The 26,026-nt window shown below is 42.5% G+C and overlaps 1 protein-coding gene across 1 annotated transcript in view; it reads right to left on the reverse strand.

The window, feature by feature from the left end:
- Positions 1-430: 430 nt before the first annotated feature.
- The window catches only part of PDIA5 (protein disulfide isomerase family A member 5), a 289,623-nt gene continuing 264,027 nt past the window's right edge, over positions 431-26,026 (reverse strand). The window contains exons 15-17 of the mRNA XM_030209219.1: positions 18,495-18,565; positions 2,722-2,856; positions 431-762 (exon numbers count right to left, since the gene is read on the reverse strand). Of these exons, the coding sequence (XP_030065079.1) occupies positions 682-762; positions 2,722-2,856; positions 18,495-18,565 (287 nt within the window). The 3' untranslated portion in view covers positions 431-681. The remainder of the gene's footprint in view (positions 763-2,721; positions 2,857-18,494; positions 18,566-26,026) is intronic.

A 26,026-nucleotide genomic window follows, 5' to 3' on the forward strand; every position in this document is an offset into this window, starting at 1 on the left:
AGAAGACACACTGGCAGAGAATGAAAGGATTCCAGCAAGCACCAAGCTGTGACAAAAGTGATACACAAATTGCGTCAGCACCTTGTCACAGCAAAAATGAAAATAAGATTATTAGCCTAACAAGGGATGGATATTTGTTCATTCTGTTACGTAGCTTTCTAGGGAAGACATTCTCCCTGCACTGCCAACACACCCAGTAAGGGACTGTCAGGGAAGAGGGTCACTTTAATGGATTAACCCAAAATTAAATGTACAGAGTTTTTCAAGAAAATAATAAGATTTAAGAAAGTGCAGACATACCTCATGAACCAGACTATAGAACAGTAGCACACTCATGAGTTAACACATAGCTGGAAGGAAAATGCATAAAAAAATCTGCATATGGCCACAACCCAAATCATATATTTTACAGAAAAGCAAGAAGGAAAGAAAATAAGTTGTTTTATTTCTTCTTCCCAAAAATTGTACAAAACTGTGGTGGTTAATATTAAAAAAGATTTCTCCATCATTGGAATACAAGACCTCAGGTTCACAGCATGACGACTGTGGACTTGGGATCACAGTATGGCCATGGACCTGGGATCAATTTTTCTGTCATAGAATGTGGATCTCAGGGTCTCAGCAGGATCATGGACCTGGGGATCCTTCACAGTGCAGTGGATGGCTTCTCTGAGACAGGTGCTACAGTTCCTCTTTTCTCTTCCCCACTCTTCCATGGTCCTTCTCTCGAAGAGATCTCATGAAACCCGTAAAGCCAGACTCCTGGAATCCAAGCCCCCCCGGTGCCCAAAAACAAAACAGAAAAGACAAAAATGAACATAGAGAATCATTTATAAAACTTGAGAAATCAAAGTTAAACACATCTACGTTGTATAATAAGTTAGTGGCATGACATCTAAAGTGTCAAAAAGGTACAGCCCCCCCAAATTTTATGTTAACCCACTGTCTTGGTTTTCTTCTTCTCTCTCCCATCACTTGCTTTGCTGGATCCTCCTCCACTGATATCCCACTATCAGGGCTGTCTCTTGGGACATTCTTTTCTCCATCTTAGAGGTTTTCAACCCAGTTCATGGGGCATACCTAGCAAGTCGGGGTTTAAAGGATATCCCCAATTCAATGGGGATATCCTGAAAACCCTGACTGGCTAGGTGAGCCCTGAGGACTGGCATGAGAACCCCTGCTTTATCTATACTTATTTCCACGGTGCTGTAATCTCCTCCCACGGTTTTCAGTATCATCTTTATGCTGATGACTCCCAGATCTACTTCTCCACACCAGAAGTTTTGGCAGGAATCCAGACCCAAATCTCAGCCTGCTTGTCTAACATTGCTGCCTGGATGTCTCACCGCCATCTGAAACTGAACATGGTCAATAATGAACTTATCTTTCCCCCAAACCCTTCTCTATTTCTCCTCCCTGTCTCATCAGCTCATAACCTTGGGATCGTCCCTCTCTCTTTCTCTGCGCATATTTAACAGACTGCTAAAATCTGCCATTTTTTCCTCTATACCATCACCAAGCTAATCCAACTGACATGAAGGGGCAAAATCGAAGGGTGATGACCATCTCTAAGGTCGCTCATCTCTAAGGACATCCCGGCGAAGGGGCGGGGAAACCACTATTATCGAAACAACATGGTCGACCTAAATGTTGAGATGGGCGACCTTACTGATGGTCATCCCCGGTTTTCGGCGATAATGGAAACCGAGGACGCCCATCTCAAAAACGACCAAATCCAAGCCATTTGTTCGTGGGAGAAGCCAGCATTCGTAGTGCACTGGTCCCTCTCATATGCCAAGACACCAACCGGGCACCCTAGGGGGCACTGCAGTGGACTTCAAAAATTGCTCCCAGGTGCACAGCTCCCTTACCTTCGGTGCTGAGCCCCCCAAACCCACTCCCCACAACTGTATACCACTACCATAGTCCTAAGGGGTGAAGGGGGCACCTACATGTGGGTACAGTGGGGTTCGGTTGGGTTTTGAAGGGCTCACATTTACCAGCACAAGTTAATAGGTGGGGGGTGATGGGTCTGGGTCCGCCTGCCTGAAGTGCACTGCACCCACTAAAACTGCTCAAGGGACCTGCATACTGCTGTCTTGGAGCTGGGTATGACATTTGAGGCTGGCAAAAAAAAAATAAATTTTTTTAGGGTGGGAGGGGGTTGGTGACCACTGGGGGAGTAAGGGGAGGTCATCCCCGATTCCCTCCGGTGGTCAGCTGGTCAGTTTGGGTAACTTTTTGAGGCTTGGTCATAAAAAAAATGGACCAAGTCGACCAAATGGTCGTCAGGGACGCCCTTCTTTTTTCCATTATCGGCTGAGGACGCCCATCTCTTAAGCACGACCCAGTCCCGCTTTCACTATGTTTCTGACACGGCCCCATGAACTTTGGCCGTCCCTGCGACGGACTGCAGTTGAGGATGCCCAAAATCGGCTTTCGATTATGCTGATTTGGGCGACCCTGAGAGAAGGACGCCCATCTCCCGATTTGTGTCGGAAGATGGGCGCCCTTCTCTTCAAAAATGCCCCTGATAACGAGCTTAATGAAAAATTTCAACTTACCATTTATTATCCTATAATTGTTAAAAACTATTAAGAAATCTGGGAGTCTTGATTAATAAGCATTTATATTTTATATATTGTGTCAACTTGTCCAGGGGGAGAGGGGAAAGCTCTTCCGTCTCCTTTGACTAAACATTGGAGATCATGGCATACTTACACTTCGCTCTCCACGGTATTTCTCCATAAACTTTCCATAGTTGTAATAGTTAAGGGTTGGATAGCCCTCCACACCTTCTTGCCTACAGAGGTCATGGTTTTGTTCTTTGGTACAGTCCACTGCAGCATAAGCAATCTGTCAGAAATAATCAGGATTCTAAATTAGAAAAAGGTGAAACCACATGGCTCTGTCAATAAGAAGTTAGTTATTCTACTCTTTCTTGTGTTTACATATTTTTTTTTTTGTTAACACTTAGCATTATGTTAACCCTGTGCACAGTGGTCATGAAGATGTGTGCAGTCGTAAACAAAACTATAAAATAAAAATCCCAAGGAGAACAGTTTTAACAATAAGCTCTGGCCAGTGAAATGATTAAGTGGCCCTTTTACTAAGCTGCAGTAAAAGAGGCCCTGCAGTGTCCACGATGTGTGGATTTGCCGGGCACTGAGATCCCCTTTGACCGCAGTGGGGGTTTCGTGAAAAAAAAAAAAGGAAAGGGTTGTGTGGTAAGTAATTACTTGCCGCACAGCCATTTCCTGGGGGAGCCTTTGTCGCCTCCTGGTGGAAAAAAAAAATGTTAAAAGGGTCCCTAAATTTGGTAATAAAGAAAAGAAATGGGGAAAGCAAGTGGAGCCTAGTTCATTGACTTTTTCCAATGCCTGTGTGTGTATTAAAGTTTCTGTGCTGCATTTGCTGGTGGGAGTGGCTGGCGGCAATCTGTTGCCTGAAACTAGGTATGAGATGGTGTCCTTAACAAGATGCAAAAAGGAGGGGCCCCATCAGCAATATGTACAGAAGTATGAAGGTAATGGTATTTTTGACATGTATAAATTAGTGAATTTTAAATAGGGGAATAGGGGGAGGTTGGGGGGGGGGGGGGAATATCATTGACGATTATAGGAAGGCTGGATGTTCTTTTTATTGCAATTGTAATGTGATCTTTTTGAAGTTTTACGTTTGTATTGAATTTTGTGGCAATAAAAAAAAAAAAAAAAGATTTAAACATAAAGGGAGGGCCCCATCAAATCTCCAGGCAGTGAAGGGGTGGGGTGTGTGATCCTCGTGTATGTTGGCTATCTCAGTTGAAATACTGGTCAGGCAGTTTCCCCAGTACAAAAAGAATGAAACTGATATTTCCAGAAAAACGTAAAATCTGCAGTCTCAGGTCATACTTGGCGAATACTGTAGCAGTTAAAAGCCGAACCCTGCATACTGGAATGCCAGGTTATTCAATGCAACCATACATTTTGCAAACACAGAAGCCCATCACCACCCAAAAATGGGAAAAGAACAGAACCCGGACATTTCCCCATAGAACTCATACACAAAAGAAAATTCTGGTTCTGGTGTCGTCTCAGTAACAGCACTATAAACCCTCATAAGAACCCGGCATATGGGCCTACAGAACAAACTATCATACCACAACAGCACTAACTTCCAGAATTCACAAAAGGACCTTACCCAGGAAAAGGCAGCACTGTAAATATTGCAGTGGGTTCTAGATCATTAATATACCCAATGGGAAAACTAAATGAGTTGGACAACTAAAGATCTTTACATGCGAAGGAGTAGCCTAGTGGTTAGTGCAGTGGACTTTGATCCTGGGGAACTGAGTTCAATTCCCACTGCAGCTCCTTGTGACTCTGGGCAAGTCACTTAACCCTCCATTGCCCCTGGTACAAATAAGTACCTGAATATACTATGTAAACTGCTTTGAATGTAGTTGCAAAAACCACAGAAAGGTGGTATATCAAGTCCCATTTCCCTTTCATAAAGAAACAAGGTCCATATTAAAGATCCAGGAGTTAGATGCAGGTTAAAGTGTGAGCTGATGGTTCTTTGAGTTTGAGTCACGGCCAGGATCTATTGCTTGGCTTTGACCGCAGCTGTTCCTTGCTGCCCCAGGTGAGAGTCTGGTGTTGCCTAACGGTCAGGCCAGCCCCGTCGCTACCTGGCCACCACAGGCCAGTCAGAATTCTTGCCACGAAACTCCCCTACCACTTGGAGAGTACCAGCAATGGGGTTGGTGGGTAAATCCACCCCCCCCCCCCATGCTCTCAGCTTAATATTTCAGCACCTCATCTCAAATATTCAGGGAAGGGCAATTATTGTGCCCTTGACCCAAATATTTGCCCTTCATCAACTTGGGTGCTTCAACTGGGGACGCTACAAGGTAAGTGTAGATCTATCATTATAATATACAGGATAAGGAAAAAAAAAAAAACAAATTCTACCCTTCTATTTTTACCAAGATGTTAAAAGATTGCACAGTACTTAGTAACAAACTCCCACGCCCACGACATGTTTAGCTTAGCAGATGGCCGATTTCCATGTGCATCACTGCAATTCTGTATATATTTGTTTCTTGCAGACAAAATGAAACCTCTTTGGGCAAAATACAAGCACGTCCTGCTGTGCTGCTGCTGAGAAAGGATTTGTACTCCACCTCCCTCACCCCCCCCCCCCCCCCATTATTCCCTGAATCACACTCTTCCCAGACAGCACATAGAGGTTTCTGGTGCAGTGCTTTAAAAAAAAAAAGTGGCCTGTTCCAGTATAGAAGCACCAGCCAGATAAGTCCGACTTGGGCACCTTGTTCATGTAGGAATATGTGAAAGACAAGTGCTGCATGCATTAACTGTCAACAATTCTATGAGCTATGATGTCATAGGATATAGTGTAATGTCTTGTGGGTGTGTCTGAGTCACTCTAGTTGCTCTGAGAGTGAGTGTCTGTGTCAGCATAAGATGGTGTTAGCAATCTCTCTTCAAGCTGTATGATAACCAACTGACAGAATTTTTGTATTCAGTAGTTTTACCATGTCTACTGCAAGTATGATGTAAATAGTTATCTGAAGAAACTGTAAGTAAACATTTTTTGTTTGGAAGTTAAAGAAGAGAGAGTAATTGAATCTTTTATTCAAGAGTCTGTGCGAAAGAGAGAGAGAAAAAAAATGGGAGTTAACACTTCTAAAGCTCTGCTGCGTATGGGCTAAATCTGCTGAAGTAAAAGTCTATTTTTTCATTTCTCCCCATCAGTTCACAGGCTTAATATGAAGGCTGGGATTTGTAATAGGAATATTAGTGTATACCACATGCAAACAATTGTACTATATAACATAAGAGTAGCTATACTGGGTCAGACCAGTGGTCCATATAGCCCTGTATCCTGTTCTCCAAACAAACAGTGTCCAATCCAGGTCACAAGTACCTGGCAGAAACCCAATTAGCAGCAACATTCCACGCTACCAATCCCAGGGCAAGCAGTGGCTTCCCCAAGTCTGTCTCAATAGCAGACTATGGACTTTTCCTCCAGGAATTTGTCCAAACCTTTTTTTAAACTCGGATACGCTAACCGCTGTAACTACATCCTCCAGCAAAGAGTTCCAGAGCTTAACTATTCATTGAGTGAAAAAATATATATTAAAAAAAAAAGAAAAAGAAAAAAAAGATTTACTTCTACTCGTTCTACACCACTCAGGATTTTGTAGACCTTGATCATATCTCCCTTCATCCGTCTCTTTTCCAAGCTGAAGAGCCCTAACCTCTTCAGCCTTTCTTCATACGAGAGGCGTTCCATCCCCTTTAAACCCTAGAATCAGGTAACTACGATTCGGATTATTCCTTCCCATGTGCATTTGTCCACATTAAATTTCATCTGCCATTTGGACGCCCAGTCTTCCAATTTCCTAAGGTCTTCCTGCAATACTTCACAGTTCGCACATGTTTTAAACAACCTTGAATAGTTTTGTGTCATCTGCAAATTTAAATCACTTCACTCGCTGTTTCAATTTCCAGATAATTTATAAATATGTTAAAATAGCACAGGTCCCAGTACTGATCCCTGCGGCACTTCACCGTTCACCCTCCTCCACTGACAGAAATGACCATTTAACCCTACCATCTGTTTTCTGTCCAATAACCAATTCCTAATCCACACCTGAACCTCGCCTCCTATCCCATGACTAATTTTTCCAGGAGTCTCATGTTCTCTTATTTTTGTATCTTTAAAGAACAAAAGGAAAAGTTTACAGAAGTCAAGCCTCAGAAGCAATTTGGAAAATATAGTTTTAAAGTTTCTTGGTTCTAACAAAGCCCTAAACAAATGCGTCTAAACCAGGGTTGTCCGGGTTCAAGTCTTCAAGGGCTGGGAGTGAGCCAGGTTTTCGGAAGGTCTCTAGTGAATACGCACGAGAAAGATTTGCATATGCACACTACATCCACTGTATGCAGATCTCTCATATGCGTATTCTTGGGGATTGTCCTGGGGTCGTGGCCTGTTTGCAGCCCTCGGGGGACTGAACTCGGACAGGCCCGGTCTAAAGAATGGAACCATGACGCAGTTTTGTTGAAAGATTTAAGATCTCTAGATGAGGTATATGGAGGAGGAGGAGGAGGATATGGAGTAATGGAGTCTTATGTTCAAAGTGTTAACATTTTATTTATTTATTGCATTTGTATCCCACATTTTCCCACCTGTTTGCAGGCTCAATGTGGCTTACAATACATGAATGGTGGAAATATTAGAAAAACATTTGGTGTTACAAAAGGATCTTGGGTTACATGATAATGAAAAAACATGATAGTAGTATAACAAGCAGATATTGTAAGACAGTACTGAATATATGTGGAGGAGTTGTGTATGTTCACATTTGTTGATCTTTGTGGTATGCTTTATTGAAGAGGTATGTCTTCAGTAGTTTGCGGAAGTTAGTTAGTTCGTAGATTGTTTTTAAGTTGTTTTAAAAGGTAATTTGGTGTGATTAGTGATGGTCAGTGTTCCACAGGTCACTTTATTGGATGTACAACCCAATGAGCCATTGTACATGCCTTTTGTAATGGGGAAGACCATGCAGTTTCCCAGATATACTTGTAGGAGTTTCGTATGTGTTGAAAGAAATAAGAAAAAAAGACCTATCAAAGTTCCTACTTTTTTCCCCCCCCTTAATTGTCCTACAAGCAGTGGCGTAGCCACAGGTGGGTCTGGGTGTGCCAGGGCCCACCCACTTAGGACTCAGGCCCACCCAAAAGTAGCACACATTTAGTGGTGGCTAATGGGGATCCCAAGCTCTGCCAGCTGAAGACTTTCCCTTGATGGTAACGAAAATGCAACTCTCTACGATACCGGCACCTGCACATGCTCCGTTTTCAGCGCATGCGTGCTGCAGACTGCCAAGGTGGAAAGAAGTGTTTTCCTGCCAGCTGAGATTTTTTTTTTTGATTGGGGGGGGGGGGGGGGGGGGGGGGGGGGGGAAGAACACTAGGTGCCCACACACTTCTTGCCTAGGCCCACCCAAAATCTGTTTTCTGGCTACGCCCCTGCCTACAAGTAAAGAAGCTGTTAGTCTCTTCAAATGTGAGATCAACGGTTAGCATTTCCTGTGTGTAGTCGTGCATGTTTGCTCTCTCACCTGTTGTTGGGGTATGGAGCGATTTTATCTTACACCTTCAGACTACAAAGAATACATAACCTGTGTGGTCTAGTTTTTTTCTCTTTTGAAGTAATCCCACAAAGATTTAATAACATGTTGCTAATGAAATCCTGCTGAAATCTATTTGCGTTCTCTTTTCAAAGATAATCAAAAATCACCTAATCAAATTACTTACCCTTTGTTTTTATTTCCTTCCTTCCAAAAAAAATCTGGGTAATCCATCCTCCTAATTGTTTAAGTCTGTATAGCAAGATTCAAGCAATGGGTGGGAGGAAGCTGGGGTAGGGAAACACCTTAGCAGTTAGGGACCTTCAAGAAGGCATGGGATTTAGTTATGTTGTTTTATTTATTTAAATTACCACCTGCTCTCTCTGCAGTTCTAGGCAAGGCTTCTTAGTTGAAAAAAAGTGTAGAAACAGAAGCTGCTAATTATTTCTAACACGCTGCTAGAATACTGTACACAGCACTGTACACAGAGTACCCATATTTTATCATTCCCACCTTAGTAATTCCCTTATCTCTTATTTGTCCTGTTTGTCTGTTCTAATTAGATTGTAAGCTCTGTCAAGCAGGGACCGTCTCTTCATGTTCAAGTGTACAACGCTGCGTACGTCTAGTAGTACTGTAGAAATAACAAGTAGTAGTAGTCTTTGGGATTCTGCACGGACTCTTTGGGATTCCGGAATCTTGCTACTCTTTGTGCTTACCCCTTATTTGTCCTGTCTTCTTGATTAGATTGTCTTCATGTTCAATTGTACAACGCTGCGTACATCTAGTAGTACTGTAGAAATAAGTAGCAGTAGTCTTTGGGATTCTGCAGACTCTTGCTAATCTTTGGATTCCAGAATCTTGAAACTCTTTGGGTTTCTGGAATCTTGCTACTCTGTCCTTATCCCTTATTTGTCCTGTTTGTCTGTCCTAATTAGATTATAAGCTCTGTCGAGCAGGGACCGTCTCTTCATGTTCAAGTGTACAGTGCTGCATACATCTAGTAGCGCTATAGAAATGATAAGTAGTAGTAGTCGTCTTTGGGATTCCGGAATCTTTCTACTGGTTTGTCCTTATCCCTCATTTGTCCTGTCTTATTGATTAGATTGTCCTAATTAGATTGTAAGCTCTGTCGAGCAGGGACCATCTCTTCATGTTCAAGTGTACAACGCTGCGCATGTCTAGTAGTACTGTAGAAATAAGAAGTAGTAGTCGTCTTTGGTATTCTGCACGGAATCTTGCTACTTTTTCAGATTCTGCACGGACTCTTGCTACTCTTTGGGTTCCAGAATCTTGATACTCTTTGGGATTCCTGAATCTTGCTACTCTTTGTTCTTACCCCTTATTTGTCCTGTCTTCTTGATTAGATTGTCCTAATTAGATTGTCCGCTCTGTCGAGCAGGGACTGTTTTCATGTTCAATTGTACAACACTGCGTACGTCTAGTAGTACTGTAGAAATAAGAAGTAGTAGTCTTTGGGATTCTGCATGGAATCTTGCTACTTTTTGAGATTACTACTACTACTTGACATTTGTAAAGAGCTACTAGGGTTACGCAGCGCTGTACAATTTAACATAGGACAGTCCCTGCTCAAAGAGCTTACAATCTAAAGGCCAAGTGAACAGTCAGTCAAGTAGGGGCAGTCAGATTGGGGCAGTCTAGATTTCCTGAAGGGTATAAAGGTTAGGTGCCGAAAGCAACATTGAAGAGGTGGGCTTTGAGCAAGGATTTGAAGATGGGTAGGGAGGGGGCCTGGCGTAAGGGCTCAGGAAGTTTATTCCAAGCATAGGGTGAGGCGAGGCAGAATAGGCGGAGCCTGGAGATTCTGCATGGACTCTTGCTACCCTTTGGATTCCAGAATCTTGCAATTATTTGGGATTCCTAATCTTGCTACTCTTTGTCCCTTGTCTTGTTTGTCTGTCTTGATTAGATTGTAAGTTTGTCGAGCAGGAACTGTCTCTTCATGTTCAAGTGTACAGTGCTGCGTATGTGTAGTAGCGCTATAGAAATAAGTAGTAGTAGAAACGATACAGCAACGAGGGTAATTTTTGAAATGCAATGAGAGTAATTTTTGAAATGCTTGGTTGGTTGTTATTACCTGCTAGAACCTAGTAACTAATGTATCTGGCAGTCTGCAATTACAGAATTAGGGGTCCTTTGGGCTTACTGCTTGCTAAAAGGGAAGTGCCCCTGGGCTAGTGCAGCAGCCCAGCAAAAATGTCGATTTTTGTAGCGCCGGTGTCAATGGGTGGCAGTACGTGCCTCTCCCCCCCCCCCCCCCCAAATGGCCACGTGGCAAGTGCTTCACTTGCTGCCCGGCCATTTTTTTTGAAAAAGCCCAAGACCTGCCTTTTACCTGCTGTGGTAAAAGGGGGTCTCAGTGTGCATCAAAAAGACATGCCGATGCCAGTGCAGGCCCCCCTTTTGCCAGTGCTTCATAAAAGCGCTTCGTAAAAGGACCCCTTAACAGCTGGGCTTGTCTGATAGGTTTTCAGTATTAGCATAAATGCGGTCATCCAAGTTAACTGGGTCTGTTGGGGGAGAGGGGGAGGTGAAACTCAGGAGCGATTCAGAAAGTTAGCACAGGTGGAAGCATGTGGTTAGCAAGATGCCTGTGCGCAATTTTATGGCTACATGATGCACAGAAGAGTTTTCACGCACAAGATAACTGCACAATTCTGTGCACAGGACACGGCACAGAGCATGCTCCCTAGTTCACAAAATCATTCACGGAGAAGCCCCAGCCTACATGTCAGACCTGATAAGGCCTACCACCCAGGAATGCTAAAAGATCATCCCGCACATTCCTTAAATCTTCACTTCCTCAACTGCAAAGGTCTAAAATACAAACTAACGCATGCGTCAAACTTTTCTTACCCGAGTACACAGTTATGGAATGCACTGCCGCGCAACTTAAAAACGATTTACGAACTTACGTAAATGCTTGAAGACCCATCTCTTTAATAAGGCATACAACAAAGATCAACTAATGTAAATGTACGCATCCCCTCCACAGATATTCAAAACTGTTTTATTTGCTGGTTTAAAATTCTACTATGTTACCCATGATCTTTTCTGTAACACTAAATGTCATATTTTCTAATCTATTTCCACTACTCATGATATATTGTAAGCCACATCGCGCCTGCAAAGAGGTGGGAAAATGTGGGATACAAATGCAATGTTTAGTTCTGTTTTGCTCCAGCATATTTTGCTGTGCATGCTAGGTTTTTTTGTTTTTGCTAGTAGAAAAAAAACCTAGCATGCACAGCAAAATATGCTGGAGCAAAACAGAACTTCACGGATACAAATGCAATACATAAATATTAAAATGAATGGTAATGAGGCTGTTAGTTTTCTGGCCCCAGTACGCAGAGAAGCAGGTCGAAAACATTGAGCACAATGTTAAGAACTAGGTTTGTGTCAGGGACTTGGTCTTAATAGATGTAGTGGGCTTCTGGTCAATGATAAATACACTTTTTTAAATCAAGGCATGAACATCTGACACAAAGAAAAGAGGAGGAAGACAAAAGCATGGAAAAAAAAAATCAAAATTTCTTCAATAGAGTATTTTATCATTTTTATAACATGATATGAATTTCAGTGGTCTATGGGTGATAAATTGTTAAATTGTGAAGTGCTGCGTACGACTGGTAGCGCTATAGAAATGATTTATAGTAGTAGTTAAGAACTTGGACACCAGAACTAAGAAGGTGTGGAAGAGTTAGTTAATTCTTCTAACGTACAGTCTGAGGATTTTAATGCCAGTTTCTTCATTTTGCTGTGTGGCGGTAAGAGCCCCCCCCCCCCCCCCCCCCCCCAAATGGCCGCACAGCAAGTGCTTTACTTGATGCCTGGCCATTTCCTACAGGAAAGCAAGACTTTCCTTTTAACCAGCTGCGGTAAAAGGGGGCCTCGGCGCATGTGTAAAACACGCCACTGACGCCAGCGCCGGCCCCCTTTTGCCGCAGCTTGGGCCCTAATTAATTCTTCAAGCCCTCTAGTTTTCTATTGACAGCTTTGTCATGCTCTAGCTGAACCGCTTAAGAGAGCAGCGGAGCTGCTGGCCATGTTCAGATAATATGAAAACAGCTATTACAAACAGCATGTGTAATGCTAAAGGTCCTGATGTGTCTGTAACTGGGCAGCTGGCATCTCAGTTTACAGATGAGGACTTAAATCATTCAACCAACTGAGCTTGCTGGGGCCAAAGTACTTCCCGAGGGTATACTGTGCTAAAATACAGTGCTGAAGGAGAACTTGACTTTAAAAGCAATTTTCTCCGTGATTCAGAGCTTGTTTCCCCAAGCGACACACGCTTGGCTGCCCTCTCTGCCCACCCTATGAAGCTAACTAGGGGAGTCACTGCAGGAAACCTGCAATCTTCCTGTCGGGCTGAACAGGCACTTGGAGCAGTGCTGTGGAGGGAGCAAGGACTCTGTCAGCATGTACCAAGCCCTAATTACAGACAAAATTCCTTTTCATTGAAGTTATTCTCTCTTAAGGATGGGTATTCAAGGAGTATTTTTCAACCTAGCCGACTTTTCCCGTGGATTAGAACTGGCGTCAATCTATTCCCAAAAGAGCATTTCATTTTGCTAATACCAGTTTAAGGCATTTTATTTTATTTTTAAATACTGGACACGTTTTTTTCACAAGTCTAAAGCTGCAGAACCTGGTAACTCTAGACTAACCTGCACAAAAATAAAGCCAATGTTTCAAGAAGGCACGGTTGAAAGAGTGTAAAGGACTCCTGAAAATCAGGAGAACTGTTAAGATTGTGGGCACGAGTTTTCCGACAGACTCTGGCAAGCTGTAATGTCTCCAATGTACCCCATATGTAATAGTAATTATTGTAATTATGTACTTTTTGGAAAATCTTTAGGCCAGGCAATTATGTTGTGACACATCCCTTGCTCAGCATGTCCTGCCCTGGGAATATATTTTTAGCATGCTTCCATGTAATATTAAAGCTGTATTACTGCTGGGCCCCAAGCAGAACAGAACAGGGTAAGAAGAGTAAAACAGTCTGTCAGCCTGGTGGCATGCTCCTTCGATAAAGACCTTATGCCAGTGAAATTCTCTTTCACCCTGTGGGGCTGTGCATCAATACATTACCATCTTCTCTGCATTTGGCACAAGAGGCAACCCTGAAAATGCCCCTCTGCTGCTCTTAAATGTCAGTTATATTTTCTTTACAATGTGATTATAGCACAGTCTTTCTGAAAAGCTATTCTGTTTGAAATAGGTACTGCAATGCTAATGTTTATCGATCCTTAAAAAAATAATACGCTATACAAGCCAATATTGAGTTTTGATTTAAAAAATGAAAGTGAGCGACCATCTAGATATTGATTTTAGACTGAAAAGATGTTAAGAATTGGACAGAAAAAAAAAAAAAAAAAAAAAGTTACAAAACTATTTTCATTGAAAAATGGAAAACAGAATCTAAAGGAAAGGCTTCAAAGGAAACTAAAATAGTATTTTATAATGTAAATATCAAATTTACCAAAAAATGCAAAAACGATTTGTAGAAGTGAATGATTTCAGCACAACCAGGCAGACATCTCACAGTCTTCCTGGTGTTTAAATGTTTATAGATCCTACAACAGAGTATTTGCAGTAAGAGGGGTCTCTGGCTGAGTGGGAGGAGCTAGCACTGAGTCACAGTGCGCAGGCGCTAATATAGTACTTACAATGGGCAGAGAATGCACTAGAGAGCAGGGCACAAGGTAATTAAGCTAGGCTTTTTTGACCCTTGGAATGTTACGTTCTGTTCATTCTATCTTGGACTTTAACTCTTTGCACACTGCTTTACATGCTTTCTTTACTTCTAGTATAGACTATTGTAAAGTAATCTATGCTGGTCTTCCTTCTTTTCAAATCAAATGGTTTCAGACCTTGCAGAACTATGCAGCACGCTTTCTTTGCCAAGTGTAAAGGTTCGATCGTGCTTCCCCTTTGCATTTTTGCTTACATTGGCTTCCCATTAAATACCATATCCTTTTCAAAGTTCTTACACTCACCTATAAAGCCTATTTCAAGGGAGATAAGTACACAAATACATAAGTATTGCCATACTGGGCAAGACCAAAGGTCCATCAAGCCCAGCATCCTGTTTCCAACAGTGGCCAATCCAGGTCAAATACCTGGCAAGATCCCCCCCCCCCCCCCCCCCCAAAAAAAAGTACAAAACATTTTATGCTGCTTATCCCAGAAATAGTGGATTTTCCCCAAGTCCATTTAATAACGGTCTATGAACTTTTCCTTTAGGAAGCTGTCCAAACCTTTTCTTAAACTCTACTAAGCGAACCGCCTTTACTACATTCTCTGGCAACGAATTCCAGAGTTTAATTACACGTTGAGTGAAGAAATATTTTCTCTGACTCGTTTTAAATTTACTACATTGTATGCCCCCTTAGTCCCTAGATCCTGCTTGTAAACGCTGATCATTCCCTATATCCCTTCACGTACTCTCCTCTCTCTGGACACTAATAGTTTAGTTCTCCCCCAACCCTAAACAGATTCACTACCAGTCCATGGGACATTCTGCCTTTTGTTATCTAGCCCCTATGCTTTGGAACCACTTACCCAGGAATGTTTGTAGTAAGGAGTCTTTTGTTAACTTTAAAGACCTACTGAAGGATTCATTTCTCAACAAGCTTTTAGTCTCCATCTATAGCAGCTCTGAATTGGTCCTTACTATACAGTGAAATGATTACATACTGTTATCTGATGGTAGGGTCCACTTTAGGAGTCAGCACTCCAGAAAAAGACCTAGGTGTCATTATAGACAATATGCTGAAATCTTCTGTCCAGTGTGCACCGGCGGCCAAAAAAGTAAACAGGATGCTAGGAATTATTAGGAGAGGGATGCAAAATAAGACCAAAAATATTATGACTCTGTATTGCTCTATGGTATGAACTCACCTTGAGTATTGCATTCAATTCTGGTCGCCGTATCTCAAGAGAGATATAGAGGAATTAGAAAAGGATCAAAAAAGATTGACCAAAATGATAAACGGGTTGGAACTGCTTCCGTATGAGGAAAGTCTAAAGAGGTTAGGGCTCTTCAGTTTGGAAAAGAATGGCTGAGGGGAGATATGATTGAGGTCTACAAAATCCTGAGTGGAGTAGAACGGGTAGAAGTGAATCAAATTTTCACTCTTTCAAAAAGTACAAAGACGAGGGGACACTCGATGAAATTACATGTAAATACTTTTATAAACACATAGGAGTAAATATTTTTTCATTCAAAGAATAGTTAAGCTCTAGAACTTGTTGCCGGAAGATGTGGTAATGGTGGCTAGCATCTGGATTTAAAAAAGGTCTGGACAAGTTCCTGGAGGAAAAGTCCATAAGTTATTGAGATGGATATGGGGAAGCCACTGCTTGCCCTGGGATTGGTGGCATGCAATGTTGCTATTTGGGTTTCTGACTTGTGACCTGGATTGGCCACTGTTGGAAGCAGGATACTGGGCTAGATAAGACCATTGGTCTGACCCAGTGTGGCTATTATGTTCTTATGTTTTCTTGAATGAATATTTATCTCTGTCTTATATTTACTGGCATTCCTTTCTGTTTAAAACTCTAATATAAAATACAATATAATGTACACTGCCTAGACCATATATTTCTGGAACAGGCGGTATAGCAAATTTTATTAAACAGAACTGAGAATTTCTATTCTGTTATTTACCAGGTAGTTCAATCAGCATCACAAAAAGATGCACCAGAAATGTCTAGGATAGGACTTTCAACAAAATATACATCTAAATAGCTCTTTGTCTCAGACTGCTTTCTGCTATCAAACCGAGTGAAATCAATTCTTTTATTTAAAAAAAGAAAAAAAAAAAAAGACCCAACCCCCCCCCCCCCCCCCCAAAAAAAAAAAAAAAACAATTCCATGGCATAACCTTACCAAGCTTATGTTTATGTACCCATATTTCTGATATTATGACCTCTTTGGTGCATTATTGATGTTTTCCTGAACTGTTGTCTTTTTATGCGTTCCCGCCCGTAACCTCCGTTCACAGGATAAATCCCTCCTTTCAGTACCCTTCTCCACCACCGCCAACTCCAGGCTCCGCTCATTCTGCCTCGCCTCACCCTATGCTTGGAACAACCTTCCTGAGCCCTTACGCCAAGCCCCCTCCATGCCCGTCTTCAAGTCTTTGCTTAAAGCCCACCTCTTCAATGCTGCGTTCGGCACCTAACCCTTACCGTTCAGTGAATCCAGACTGCCCCAATTCGACTGCCCCTATCGGACCGACCGTTCACTTGTCTATTAGATTGTAAGCTCTTTGAGCAGGGACTGTTTCTCTTTGTTAAATTGTACAGCGCTGCATAACCCTAGTAGCGCTCTAGAAATGTTAAGTAGTAGTAATTTTTTGCTGTCCTGCTACCAATAAAAATTGTTTCATGAAACCATTCCAAGGAAAGTTATGTTAGGTATTTTTATTACTATTATTGCAGCTAGCATTGCCCATGTTCTTAACTAAAGTGATTACAAACTGTAATTAACAAAAAAAAGTTTAGACATTCCAGAACTGCACACTACAGTGTGCGAAAGAATTTCAGCTGCCAGCACATGCCGGCTACCTGACAATGTCACAACTTGTATGTCAATTACAGAGTGATTTTATTATATAACTTGTTTTTAAATCAGAATTATTTAATTTTGAGCGAGTTTGAGATAGAAGAAACAGAATGCACTTGGTTAACTTGGTAAGTATTCAGCATATTTATTATGGGGGAGGGGGTGTGACAAGCTTAAACATACTACCACCAAAATGGCCTATACCTTCAATAAATTCACATCATCACACTGAAAGAGTGCACTTTAATGGCCAACGGAGTCCCTCCCATCACATATTATTGATGTACTATTAGGTACCTTCTCTTACATGAGCACGCAGATATGGAATGCACTACCTGCAGACCTCCTACAGACCTGAAAACAATTGAAGCAATAACCAACTTTCGCAAATCTCTGAAGACATACTTCAACAAGGCCTACAAAGAGAATCCATAGCTTCACCAATCCACCAGACCAACCTAATCAGTTACGAAAGCCCACCTCAATACATCCCTTCGTTCTTCCCTTACTCAATCTCTGCACCTTACTAATTCTGACATCCTGGAATGTTAATGTCATAACAAAACTATGTAAGCCACATTGAGCCTGCAAATAGGAGGGAAAATGTGGGATACAAATGCAATAAAAATAAAATAAAGATCCAACATATTTATCAGAGATTAAAAATAAATAAATAAATAAAAGATCCAACATATTTAACAGATTAAAAAAAAAAAAAAAAAACAACAACATGTGGCATTTAAATCTAGAAATCTTGTGAAAATACCTTTGAGGCCTACAATATCTGAAAATTTGTCAACTCAATGCTATTTGAATGCTTGATCAGTATGTAATAAGGCCTCTTTATTAGGGACTGGATAAGTGATATTCATCCCTGACTGGCTTTTCTCATTGAGACATGGTTGCGTAGCCATCCCTCCGATTTGGGGGGGGGAGGGCCCAGAGGTGGACTAAGAGGTAATGTATTCCCACCACCCCCACCCCTGGTACATTAAAAATAATACCTTTACAGGTAGAGATGCCGAAGCCCTGCAAAACCAAAGAAATTTGCTGCCAAGCCTCTCTCGACCTCTTCCTCATGCTGCTGCAATAACCCAGAAGTTGGTGGGGGTGCCTCCAGCCACCAACTCTGGGACTTCCCAAGCATGCTCAGTTCTTACGTGAACCGAGCATGCAAATATCTCATGAATATTCATTGTGGATATCCCAAAAACCTGACTGGGGTGCCTCCAGGACCAGGTTTGGGAACCACTGGCCTAGTGGTTGAATGAATCAAATAGTAAGTCTATAATTATAATTTAAAGTGTTTGCTGATAAATATTGATAGGAGCTGGGCTTGGTAGTATTGTGGATTATTGTTTGGCTCCTCCTTTACAAAAATATTTTGGTGCCTGTTCTATTAAAAATTGCACCTAGTTAGGCATGAAACTGCAAACTTATATTTAGCTCAGTGTGGAACTGCCATTATAGAATTCGTGCTCGGCAGACATCATCCTGGCACTAGTTACAGAGCTCACCCATAACTACTTAATACAGAGTTAACACTGGAGCATTTAGCATCTCCTAAGTAGGAGGGGATTAAATGCTCCCGCATTAACTTTTTTCAGAACATTAGCACACAACCTGAAAAATAAAAATTTAAAAATGCCTCCAATATGGCAGTGTAAGACATGGGCTCAGCGTATAGGAAAATTGTATGTTCAAATGCACTAAGCCAATATTTTATTTTGTAAAGAAATACTAATTTTAAGTTACCTTTCGATCTTCTTTGAAGATATCAGCAGCTGATGTGAAATCTGGGATAGCATTTTTACAGTGAGGACACCCTGAAAAGATAACAAAACCTGACAAGTCAGTCTCCTAACAGTGTTATATGGTAACTAAGTAAATGCAACTAAATACTGTACTTAAGCAAACATTTTGTTACTTTACATGTAAAGAAGTTACAGGCAACATTTTGTTACTTTTAGTGAAGTAATAGTTTGTTACTTTACATGTAAAAGAAGGTACAGGCAACATTTTGTTACTTTACATGTAAAAGAAGGTACAGGCAACATTTTGTTACTTTACATGTAAAAGAAGGTACAGGCAACATTTTGTTACTTTACATGTAAAAGAAGGTACAGGCAACATTTTGTTACTTTTAGTGAAGTAAACAGTTTGTTACTTTACATGTAAAAGAAGGTACAGGCAACATTTTGTTACTTTTAGTGAAGTAAACAGTTTGTTACTTTACATGTAAAAGAAGGTACAGGCAACAGTTTGTTACTTTTAGTGAAGTAAACATTTTGTTACTTTACATGTAAAGAAGGTACAGGCAACATTTTGTTACTTTTAGTGAAGTAATAGTTTTGCCAATTTTCAACACTTTTTACTCGGTTACATGTGATGCTTGCAGTAAAAAGTAAAAGCAGAAGATGAAATTGATTCCACAGTAAAATCGGGAACAGGGACTTTGCTATTTTTATTTTCCTTTTTACATCAGGGAGTAAGGCTTTGGAACAGACTGCTTTTAGAAATGTGGAAAATAATATTCTTTCAGGAAAGCATTAAAAGTCTTTTTTGATGAGAAAGATGTACAGTGAACTCCATTTAAGTGCATGTCGGATAAGCCATTCTCTGTTTAACTGCATGCCGTACTTCGGTCCCGTTTTTGGCACCATCAATTTCTATGGGGACAAACTTCAGTTTAGTGCACCACTGATAAGTGCAAGATTCGCTTATATGCATGGTTTAAGACCGCTCCCTCTGCAGGAAAGACTCCGCAAAAGCGCATGTACGGAATATGGAAGCTGATTGGCACATGACAAAGGGGCGGTAAATTTGAAATCTCGTTGGTTAACTGCCACAGGCAGAATAAGCAAAAGAAAGCTGTTACAGTGTACACTGGAGTCGTCGTTGTCATCGCGCAACTGTAAGACTAACACTGGCTGAACAAATAGAAGTTCTTAAAAATTAGAACGAAGTCAAGCATCTATTGCTAAAGAATATGGTGTCAATCCCAGTCAAATTTCACGTATCTTGAAGCAGAAAGACCAGCTTCTGGAAGACTGGCAAAACAATACAAATCCACACCGGAAACGAAAACGGGTGGGAAAAGCTGAGGATGTAGAAGATGCTCTTCGGTGGTTCTCTCAAATCAGGAGCATATCCTTACAGCCTTCTCCGGGGTGACACCCAGGTCCACCCCGATCCACTCAGGGCCTCCACTCTAGGTGCCCAGCGCTCCCTCCAGGTGCTGTGGAGAACTTGCAGCCCTTCTGCATTTCCTCACAGCTGTATCCGGGGTGACTCCAGTTCCACCCCCGATCTTCACAGGGCCTTCTCTCCAAGTGCACAGAGTTTCCAGGTGCTTTTTGGCTAGGATCAGGCGACCCTCAGGGGGAGGAATGCTGGCTTCGGCCTAACCCCTAGTAAGCCTTTCCTCAGCTGAGAGGTGCCCACCTCTACCACCGGCTGCCTTTCAGGTGCTGTGGAGGACTTGCAGCTCATCTGCATATCCTTACAGCCTTCTCCGGGGTGACACCCAGGTCCACCCCGATCCACTCAGGGCCTCCGCTCTAGGTGCCCAGCGCTCCCTCCAGGTGCTGTGGAGGACTTGCAGCTCATCTGCATATCCTTACAGCCTTCTCCGGGGGCATTTTTCTCTTTGTATCTAATCTTTTTCCAGTTGCTAAAGTACCTTAATCGTTTATGGCCCCTATTCACATTCTCTTCCTAGCTCTGTCCCTTCCTAATCTTTTCCCTCACCCCCTACCTCTCTCCACTACAGGAACTCACTTCCCATCCATTGACTTCATCACCTCACCTTCTCTCCTACCCTCTTCCTCCCTCTTGGCTTTTAATCTCCGTCTCTTTCTTCCCTCCATTTTGCCTTCCCCATTCCACCTAAATACCTCTCGCCTTCGACGCCTTCGTGGCCACACCTCTCCTATTCTCCTCCGCTCTCTTTTACTCCTTCTCTTACTCTCAGCTGGTGACATCAATCCCAATCCTGGACCTCCGCACCAACTATTATCCAAACTCTACAGATCTCACCGTGACCTCTCTAACCTCATCTCTATTCCTCTACTCCCCTCCTCTTCTCTGCCCTTCTCTTGCACCCTATGGAATGCCCGCTCTATCTGTAACAAACTCCCCTATATCCAGGACCTCTTTATCTCGCGTCACCTCCATCTGCTCGCCATAACAGAAACCTGGCTCTGCCCTGATGACTCTGCTTCAGTCGCAGCCCTGTGCCATGGCGATTATCTATTTTCACATACTCCTCGCCCTGCTGGCCGTGGGGGCGGTGTTGGACTACTTCTCTCTCCCTCCTCCAGATTTCAACCCCTTCTTCCACCTCAATCTCACTGTTTTTCCTCCTTTGAAGTCCACTCTATCCACATTTTCTCTCCTCTGCCTCTTCGAATAGCGGTCATTTATCGTCCCCCTGGTAAGTCCCTTTCATCCTCTCAGTGACTTTGACGCCTGGCTTGCCTTCTTCCATGATCCTTCCTCCCCCTCTCTCATCCTTGGTGACTAATATTCCTGCTAATGATCCTTCCAACTCTTCTATTTCCAAGTTACTCGCTTTAACGTCGTCCTTTAATCTCCAACTATGCTCCACCAACCCCACTCATCAAAATGGTCACTGTCTTGATCTCATCTTCTCCTCCAACTGTTCACCTTCTAGTTTCCTTGCCTCTGATCATCCCTCCTCTGATCACCATCTTATAACTTTCACACTTAAATCTCCCCCCTCCCAGTTCCGTCCTATCCTATCTAATTTATCTAGGAATCTTCATGATATTGACCCTTCATCTCTATCCTCCCATGTTTCTAACCTCCTCTCTACTGTGGCACCATCCACGTCTGTCAACGAGGCTGTTTCTTCTTACAACAATACTCTATCCTCTGCCTTAGACACTCTTGCACCTTTGATGACCCGCCCTGTAAGGCGTACAAAACCCCAACCTTGGCTGACTTCTAATATCCGCTACCTACGTTCCTGTACCCGCTCTGCCGAACGCCTCTGGCAGAAATCTCGGGCCCTTGCTGATTTCTTACACTTTAAGTTCATGCTGACCTCCTTCCAATCTGCTCTTTTACGTGCCAAACAAGATTATTATATCCAACTGACCAACTCTCTTGGCTCTAATCCTCGACTTCTCTTCACCACATTGAACTCTCTCCTCAAGGTGCCCCCTCCCCCAACTCCCCCTTCATTATCTCCTCAGACCCTTGCTGAATTCTTTCACAACAAGGTTCAAAAGATAAACCTTGCTTTCTCTACCTCACCACCTCTCCCTCCACTAGTCCGTCCCCCTCTCTCTCCTTCCCCTCATTCCCTTTCCTCCTTTCCTGAAGTTACTATTGAGGAAACTACACTTCTCCTTTCTTCCTCAAAATGTACCACCTGTTCCTCTGATCCCATTCCTACCCACCCTCTTAATGCCATCTCTCCTACTCTTATTCCTTTTATCTGTCACATTCTCAACCTCTCACTTTCCACTGCAACTGTCCCTGCTGCCTTTAAACATGCTGTGGTCACACCTCTCCTTAAGAAGCCTTCACTTGACCCTACTTGTCCCTCTAATTACCGACCCATCTCCCTCCTTCCTTTTCTCTCCAAATTACTTGAGCGTGCTGTTCACCGCCGCTGCCTTGATTTTCTCTCCTCACATGCTATTCTTGACCCATTACAATCTGGTTTTCGCCCTCTCCACTCAACCGAAACTGCGCTTACTAAAGTCTCCAATGACCTATTACTGGCTAAATCCAGAGGTCAATATTCCATCCTCATTCTTCTTGATCTTTCCGCTGCTTTTGACACTGTCGATCACAGCATACTTCTCGATACCCTGTCCTCACTTGGATTCCAGGGCTCTGTCCTTTCCTGGTTCTCTTCCTACCTCTCCCTCCGCACCTTTAGTGTTCACTCTGGTGGATCCTCTTCTACTTCTATCCCTCTGCCTGTCGGCGTACCTCAGGGTTCTGTTCTTGGTCCCCTCCTCTTTTCTATCTACACTTCTTCCCTTGGTTCATTAATCTCATCCCATGGCTTTTCCTACCATCTCTATGCTGATGACTCCCAAATCTACCTTTCTACCCCTGATATCTCACCTTGCATCCAAACCAAAGTTTCAGCGTGCTTGTCTGACATTGCTGTCTGGATGTCTCAACGCCACCTGAAATTAAATATGACCAAAACCGAGCTTCTCATTTTCCCCCCCAAACCCACCTCCCCGCTCCCCCCGTTTTCTATTTCTGTTGATGGCTCTCTCATTCTCCCTGTCTCCTCAGCTCGAAACCTTGGGGTCATCTTTGACTCTTCTCTCTCCTTCTCTGCTCATATCCAGCAGACCGCCAAGACCTGTCGTTTCTTTCTTTACAACATCCGTAAAATCCGCCCCTTTCTTTCCGAGCACTCTACCAAAACCCTCATCCACACCCTTGTCACCTCTCGTTTAGACTACTGCAATCTGCTTCTTGCTGGCCTCCCACTTAGTCACCTCTCCCCTCTCCAGTCGGTTCAAAACTCTGCTGCCCGTCTCATCTTCCGCCAGGGTCGCTTTACTCATTCTACCCCTCTCCTCAAGACCCTTCACTGGCTCCCTATCCGTTTTCGCATCCTGTTCAAACTTCTTCTACTAACCTATAAATGTATTCACTCTGCTGCTCCCCAGTATCTCTCCACACTCGTCCTTCCCTACACCCCTTCCCGTGCACTCCGCTCCATGGATAAATCCTTCTTATCTGTTCCCTTCTCCACTACTGCCAACTCCAGACTTCGCGCCTTCTGTCTCGCTGCACCCTACGCCTGGAATAAACTTCCTGAGCCCCTACGTCTTGCCCCATCCTTGGCCACCTTTAAATCTAGACTGAAAGCCCACCTCTTTAACATTGCTTTTGACTAGTAACCACTTGTAACCACTCGCCTCCACCTACCCTCCTCTCTTCCTTCCCGTTCACATTAATTGATTTGATTTGCTTACTTTATTTATTTTTTGTCTATTAGATTGTAAGCTCTTTGAGCAGGGACTGTCTTTCTTCTATGTTTGTGCAGCGCTGCGTATGCCTTGTAGCGCTATAGAAATGCTAAATAGTAGTAGTAGTAGTAGCTACAAGCCGGCAAGCTTGGTTAAGGATGTGGAGAGGGACTAAACAGATGCAGCTGTTGCAAACATGTCAGATGAACAGGCCATTGACATCCCAGCCGGTGTTACTGAAGAGGAGTTTCATCACTACGAAGCTGTTCACTACGATCTACAAACAGCTGATGACAGCACTGATATCCAGATATGCGCCTATACGCCGGCAACGGCTGATGAAACAGATGATGAAATGAGCAGCGAGGCACATGCTGACGAAATTCAACCACCTCCTGTCACTTTTGCAAGAGCGCTGGAGAGTCAACACTGTGCGGGCCTATCTGGAGGCCACTGGATGTCAGTGCTATGACAGTTTTTACCATCTGGCAGACGCAGTCTATGGAACTCAGACACAATAGTGTATAGAGGACTATCACTGATTATTTCAAGTAAGCCAAACGTCAGTTAACGGAGACTGTATAACGTCAATCTAATAAACAGTACTGTACATATGTTTATCATATGTCAAGCTCCTTTGGGTCACAACGGTTAAGTGCACGCTACGGTTAACTGCATGTATTTCTTTGGTCCCAGACCCTTGCACTTAAGCGGATTGCACTGTATTTTAGTTTTAATGTATTAGATATGCAATTGTAAATTCTCCTGAAGGACTTGTTTGTAATCTGCTTAGAATCTCTTTTGAACTTAGCGGAATAGAAGAATCATATAGCACAGCTCTCATCTTAAAAATTTGCTGTTCAATGAATATAGCCTATAAGAACAGTGGAGTTGCCTGTGTTTGTTGAACTGCTTATTGGTCTCCAGCCCAACAGTGATGAGTTGGTCACTTTAAAGCGGAGATGAAGCTGAAGCTTTTAGAATTTCTTGGTGAACGGAATTATGGTTCTACCACAATGGACTGCTGGTCATCCCATGGAAAATTTTACATTGGGGTGACTGTCCACTGGATTGATCATCTTTAGAGAGAAAGTGTTTGCCTGGTCTTAAGACTAAAGGGTTCCCATACATTTGACTTTCTTGCATCAGTTCTCAAAGATATTCAGAGTTTACCATCAGATGAAAAATTGATAGAACAGAATGATTCCAACTTTGTGAAAGCCTTTATAATTGGACAACATGGCGTTAACAATGAAGATGAAGAGGCAAGTGATGAAACAGACAGCACTACTTCTAATGCAGATAATGACAATAATGATAAAGTATTCTTTACTACACAGAAGTCAAATGTTTCAGAGGTTCCCTCGAAAAAAAACGTGCAGACCCAGTCAGAAGACATCAGTAATATTGCAACCTGGTCTGATTCAAAGGAAGCTTTTATCAGACTGAACAATCCACTGCCTGCTAGTGCAGTTGTTAAATGCCTTTTTAGTGACAGTCATTTTCAAAAATGTAATTTTACTAAAAGCAAAGTGGATTGAATTGTAGAGGAATAAAGTTGTTGGGATAAAAGCATTAATAGCTGCAATGTGGTACTTTTACTTTTTAATCAATAAGTATTAGGCAATAACATTTTTTTTCTCATATAAGTAAAAATTTTTAATGTGTTCTTCACTGTAGTTTTACATAAGTATTAAAATATACATTTATTTTTACTTTTACCAAAGTACTTTGAACAACACTGCCTAACCAGAACATTAGTAAAATAAAATGAATGTGGGATTAGACTATGTGAAGCGTTCTTATTCTAGGGACCAACATCATGGGGGCCCTTTTACAAAGCAGCAGCAAGCCCAACACGGGCTTACCGCATGCTAATCTGGAACTACCGCAGGCCCTGCATGGGCACCAGCAGTAGTTCCAACCCCAGAATGTGTCATTTGCTATTTTCTAGCACAGCGCTAACCTAGCAGCAATCGGCAGCGCCGCACATTACCTGGTTACTGCTAGGTTAGTGGGACACAGAAAATGCAATTCGCGCACTGTGTGCGATTTAATGATCGAAACCAGCGTCTTTACACACCCATCAACTAAAAAGATACTTATAGACTGAAGATCAATACTACTTGTAAATCAGAATTTGTAATTTATTGTCTAATCTGTCCCTGTAACAAAATCTACGCGGGACAAACATCCAGAACTTTGTCAGACTTATAGAGCATAAAAGCACGATCAATACTATCAAGAGCACTTCACCCTTAGCCATACACATTGTGAAGAATTCCAACATCAATTCCACAGTTTACGTTGTCTGGT

Source organism: Microcaecilia unicolor, chromosome 7, assembly GCF_901765095.1.
Source record: "Microcaecilia unicolor chromosome 7, aMicUni1.1, whole genome shotgun sequence".
Classification (NCBI taxonomy): domain Eukaryota; kingdom Metazoa; phylum Chordata; class Amphibia; order Gymnophiona; family Siphonopidae; genus Microcaecilia; species Microcaecilia unicolor.